The following is a 6,050-nucleotide window of genomic DNA, read 5'->3' as shown; positions in this document are numbered from 1 at the left end:
ATGTTTGGCCCTGGGCAGTTGGTCTCCACTCTTCTACCTGCGGTCTTCCACTCCTCCGCAGCTCACTTCTTCCCTGCGTTCCCCACCAGACTGGGCTCCCCTCCACAGATCCTGATCCCTGGGCCCCTGATCAGCTATGAGTCCCTGCGGAGTTACTTGCAACCAGAACCTTGCAAAGAGGCTCTGTTCCTGGCCACACAGGCAGCTGGGATGGGGCAGTTCACGGCCAGCATGGGTGAGTTCCAACCAACAGTCTGCCTTAGAATGTCAGAATTACTGTAACTTTGGAGAACACATGGATATTTACATTCATGTGTGACAATTTATTACAGATACGTGTTGGCTTATTAGTTGGTGGAATGTGTTTTCTCATAGAGACTCATTGAGCACTATCTAATGGCAGTGTAAATGTTTACAAAAGATTTTGCTAACAGCTCCTAACTAACAATCAATTATCAAGCACGGTTAAAGAGGGCCTAATGAACGGCGGCGCTAATTATCCAATCTAGAGCCATTAGTTCCTTGTCAACCGTTGGCGATTGTGTAATTGGTGGTTGTACTGTGCTTTCCAGATGAACAGAGGCCAGTGAAGCAGCGTCGTGCGCGGGCCAACTACAGCAGCTGGCAGCTGGAGGAGCTAGAGAAGACCTTTGAGAACACCCACTACCCTGACGTCTTCATGAGGGAAGCCCTGGCCCTCAGACTGGACCTCATCGAGGCCAGAGTGCAGGTACGGTCCCAACACCCTCTTCCTTACAAACCATTTTCACTAATGCATGAACTCCGATTTCTAGAAGCCATCTTTGTTTCTATCAGCTTTCATGCCACAGTGTTACTGTATTTATATATATATATATATATATATATATATATATATATATATATATATATATATATATATATATTTTATTTTTTTTTTTACATTATTTGTTAATGACTAAAAACTGTTCAATCTAGTGGATACTGAATTTATTTTCGAAACTAATGTTTTGCATTTATTTCACTCTCTCATATTCTACATATTACATTGATTCTATTTTCACCAGGTGTGGTTTCAGAACCGCCGGGCTAAGATGCGGAGGCAGCTGAAGTTGCAGGGCCAGCTTGGAGAGCCATTTCCCAGGAAGAACAATGGTGAGGACACAACAGACAAACCCAACAAGTGCTTACCGGAGCTAGAGAGCTCTGACGGCGAGCACTGGGTGAGGAGGCAGGAGAAAGGAAGCTATCCCTGGACTAAAGTACCTCGTTCTGCTGTAGTGAACACCACCATTCAGGGGCGGGCAGGGGAATGGGAGGGGATGGAGGGGCCCAGTCCAGAAGAGTTCCGCTGCTGTAGCATTGCCAAGCTGAGGGCCAAGGCCAGGGAGCACGAGGCTGAGATCCACAGCACTGTGGCCAGGTCGGGAGGAGGAGAGACATCAGCACTGCAGACACAAACACAGAACACTGACGACAGAGAGAGCAACTGATGTGGCTCTTTCTCTCTGCTTGGCTTTTGCAAACAGGTCCCTAAGACCTCATCATGGTTCAACATTTACAAAAGGTGCTGATTTTTTGTTTAATATTATATGAATGTATTGTGTTTTGAAATGCCATTATTTTTCTGTACTGGACAACTTTTTCTATCAACAATCACGCTAAACATGTATTTTAAATGTTCAGACTAGGAAGAGCTGAATGCTTTCCAAAATATATAGTATACCCATAGTAACATCAAAAAAGATATAGTATTCCACAGCAACATTTTATAAATATGTAGTATATCCAAAGTAACATCTTATAAATTAATAGTATATCCATAGTAACTTCTTATAAATTAATAGTATATCCATAGTAATATGTTATAAATATATAGCATATCCAAAGTAACATCTTATAAATATGTAGTGTATCCACAGTAACATCTTATAAATATGTAGTATATCCACAGTAACATCTTTTAAATATGTAGTATATCCACAGTAACATCTTATAAATATGTAGTATATCCACAATAACATCTTATACATTAATAGTATATCCATAGTAACTTCTAAAAAATATATAGTATATCCACAGAAGCATCTTATAAATATATAGTATATCCTCAGAAGCATCTTATAAATATATAGTATATCCACAGAAGCATCTTATAAATATATAGTATATCCACAGTAACATCTTATATATTAATAGTAAGATCTTATACATATATATATATATATATATAGTATATCCATAGTAAGATCTTATAAATAGTATATCCATAGTAACATCTTATAAATATATAGTATATCCATAACAACATCTTATAAATATATAGTATATCCATAGTAACATCTTATAAATATATAGTATATCCATAGTAACATCTTATAAATATATAGTATATCCATAACAACATCTTATAAATATATAGTATATCCATAGTAACATCCTATAAATATATAGTATATCCATAGTAACATCTTATAAATATATAGTATATCCATAGTAACATCTTATAAATATATAGTATATCCATAACAACATCTTATAAATATATAGTATATCAATAGTAACATCTTATAAATATATAGTATATCCATAACAACATCTTATAAATATATAGTATATCAATATTAACATCTTATAAATATATAGTATATCCATAACAACATCTTATAAATATATAGTATATCAATAGTAACATCTTATAAATATATAGTATATCCATAACAACATCTTATATATATATAGTATATCAATAGTAACATCTTATAAATATATAGTATATCCATAACAACATCTTATATATATATAGTATATCCATAGTAACATCTTGACATTTTATCCTTAATGTTTCTTTATACTTTGGCTGAACAATTTGCGTTTCTATCATTCACTATCTTGAACTCTTGAACACATGAGACAAAGATAACATTGTTATCGTTTCACATTCCCCACTGAGGTGGTTCATTTTATTAAACCTTTATTTACCCCGGTGAGTCAATTCAGAATAAATTCATGATTGAATAAATTAATGATTTTTCACACCTAAATAAATCTGTACATAATACACGTAAAACTCTGATATACAGTCCTGAGCTTCATCCATCACCTCAGGGTCTTTAGATATTCTGCCGTATTACTGGTGACTAAATGCTTTTACATTAGCCATCAGATTAGGGTCAAATCAAAAGAGGAAACGCTCTGATGACTTCTCAATGATCTCATAGATGACAAGCCCAACCCTAGCCGGGGCTATCCTGTTACCTTCACCGCAGACCGAGAGGCAGGATGTCTGCGTGCTGCCACAGGCCCACGCAGGAAACAATGGAAGTGGCTGAAAAATGACTGCCCCCAATGACAGGAACGCCTTCTGAAGATTACGAGACAAAAACATGTTGTTTTTTGCTGAGAAAGATGAACTTTTTACAACAGTGCTGTCATTTAAATACATCAGATAGAGGCTATCACTGTTTGTATATCAAGACGACTCACATATTGTATCATCTTGAGCTATACTGTATATCGATGTTTTTTAAAGTACAGTCAGCTGAAACATATTTACAGGATGGGACTATTAAGAATAGCCTGTATCATCATTATCACTACTTTTCCAGAGTTGGCACTACTTCTCCTACTAACATGTATTATGTTGATTTTCAGAGCATGGAAAGAGCAGCTGTTCCAAGTCTAATGGATTTTCAGCCTCACAGTCAGAGCACTTCCTTCGGGCTTAGACGTTGGCCTTTTTTGTATGGCCAATCTCCTGTATGACATGAACAGCCTTTAGTTCTGTGGAAGAAACATGGGATATGACAGCACTTGGCCAAGGTCACTGCAAATTCCAATGCAGAATCTGGGGATATGAATAGGGAGTTGGAAGGATTGTAATGAAAGGAGAATGTAAATCTTGAGTGCAGGGCCGGCCCTAGCCTTTTAGGGGCCCTTTTGACAGAGGAGAGAAACATTTGAAGTTTTAAAGTTAATTTACTAAAATTCTACATATTTTGCCATGACTTATAGCATGTTAATATGATATCTGATTGAGAGTGACTAACAAAATCAAAGGGGGGCCCCTGGAGGTAAGGGCCCCTGCAAACATGCCCTTTGTGCACGGTCGGTAATTAATTTGCCCATGACTACTATACTACAAGTTTAGGTAGCTGGGTAGACTAACTTACCAATCTAAAAAATGCTAGCTGAGGAGTTATTTCGGTGACTGACATAGCAAGAGGAAAACTGCTAACGCACGACGCATCTTGTGTATTCTACTATTCTAAAGCTGAACATTAAGTAGAGTCCTCGACTTGTTTTTAATGGGGCCCCCAAAAGTTGGGGGCCCCATTAAGGCCGGGGGGGTCGAGCGCCTATGTCACTTGTGCCCAGGGCCGGCTCTGCTTGAGTGTTAGCTTGAGTCTTCCGTATGTTTTCAAAGTCTCTCTGTAGTCTAACAGTGCCCCCCTCTGGTAATGAAATCTCTTCTCCTTTCATGGGCCTTTTATCAGTTAGATTTACTCACCTCCTCCGTCCTCTCTTGCCTCCTTTGTAAAGGGAAAAAGGTAATCGAGGACAGTCGGCGAAGAGGGTGAACGTGGATGGAAATGCGCTTACTTGAAATGATACGGTCCTTCTCCACTGACTCGTCATTAGGCAAATTACGTTTACTGGGGTGGATCCCAAAATAAGTGTAAAGTGATCCAAACAAATTAAGTTAGATTTTATAGATAAAACAAACAACAAGTAGAATATTGTTTTTAAATATGTGCATGTTTTTCTCCTCTGACAAATCAATACGCTGATTCAAAGTGGGTGTGGGCGATTTCAAAACCCTTCCGCGGTAAGATACACATGAATGTCCTTGATGAAAATTGGCTATTGAGAAGGGGAGGACACTCTTTTGTTTGCCTCCTAACAACTTGACACACTCTTGACCAGTTATCGGTTTCCTGGTCATGGAGGAGAGAGGACAGAGGATGGTCTTTTGCCCAAATGAGAAAACCCCATAGGTATTATTATAACTGTATGTATATTCATTGTCAGCAGGATATTTATTGCCAGTGTGCATTTGCTTCAGTAATAATTAAACTATCCATATCTTTATATTCTGTAGATTTCAAGGCATGGTAACACATATTTTGTTATTATGTTAAAACAATGAATATAAAAAACGTTTTAGTGTAATTACAGTGATACTACACACGTTTTCCCCAATGTATTTTGTTTTCTGTTTTTGGTATGTTGTTCCTACTCTGTATTAGGCTACTTGTATTATTTACACCAAGTAAATGTTTTTTTTTTGTTGCTGTTTGTAAAAATATCAATGTCCATCTAATCTCTTTGTAGACTATGCATCTAGTTGAGGTCGTCGAGTTCTTGGTGGGTCAGTTTCTCCTATGTTGGGTCATACTCAGACACACTCAAGTTGTTTTTGATTGTTGTCCAACACAATTAGAGAGTATCCCCCAGCCATCTTCATTTAGGCCCATCCCATTTGGGTCAAATTTGAAACCACCATTGGTGACCCAAAATGGGTCAGTGGGTCTGGATTCTGGGTTAATTCGTTTCATGGAGATTTTAAGCCTCTTCCGAGTTTGCAACATGTAACTTCAAATATGTATCATTGGTTTTTCGAATGAAAATGCCCCATATGCAAATGCCCCATATGCAAATGAGCAAAAAAGGGCTCAGCTGAATCCTTTGTATTCATAGCCTAATTGACTTGCTCATTAAGGCTTCAACACTAATGTCTGCTCATTAGTGCGTTAATGTAGGCCTATAGCCTATTTTGCCCATGAAAATTATAATGATATTAAAACCACACAGACTTCAACAATAGTGTAGATATTGATTATATATATATATATATTTCTATACCAATGATTATCTCTCTGAAATAGACTATTCAGGACATAATGCAAATGAATATTTGATAACAGGACAGGCACTAAAAAGGACCGATTCATTGCCAACACTGTGATTATTAAAAAGTGCAATTATGTCACGGTGTAAAATTATAATTAACAGCGTTAATTAGGCTACTGAACCAAAGCCTCGCCCCTTTGCGTCACGCCAATATACTT

General features: G+C 37.4%; 1 protein-coding gene across 1 annotated transcript; it reads left to right on the top strand.

Annotated features, from left to right (window-relative positions):
* Positions 1-1,472, top strand: LOC124015355 (paired mesoderm homeobox protein 2-like). The gene is made up of 3 exons (XM_046330533.1): positions 1-235; positions 573-730; positions 1,047-1,472. The coding sequence occupies exons 1-3, from the start codon at positions 1-3 to the stop codon at positions 1,470-1,472; spliced, it is 819 nt and encodes a 272-aa protein (XP_046186489.1).
* Positions 1,473-6,050: the final 4,578 nt, after the last annotated feature.

Source organism: Oncorhynchus gorbuscha, linkage group LG26 (genome assembly GCF_021184085.1).
Source record: "Oncorhynchus gorbuscha isolate QuinsamMale2020 ecotype Even-year linkage group LG26, OgorEven_v1.0, whole genome shotgun sequence".
Lineage (NCBI taxonomy): Eukaryota > Metazoa > Chordata > Actinopteri > Salmoniformes > Salmonidae > Oncorhynchus > Oncorhynchus gorbuscha.
The sequence above is the reverse complement of the archived record's forward strand: the minus strand, read 5'-3'. Positions and strand labels throughout refer to the sequence as shown.

Coding starts and splice junctions, on each gene's coding strand:
- LOC124015355 (XM_046330533.1), top strand. CDS start 1: ATGTTTGGCCCTGGGCAGTTGGTCTCCACTCTTCTACCTGCGGTCTTC. Junction 236..572: donor GCAGTTCACGGCCAGCATGG/GTGAGTTCCAAC, acceptor TGTGCTTTCCAG/ATGAACAGAGGCCAGTGAAG. Junction 731..1,046: donor TCATCGAGGCCAGAGTGCAG/GTACGGTCCCAA, acceptor TATTTTCACCAG/GTGTGGTTTCAGAACCGCCG.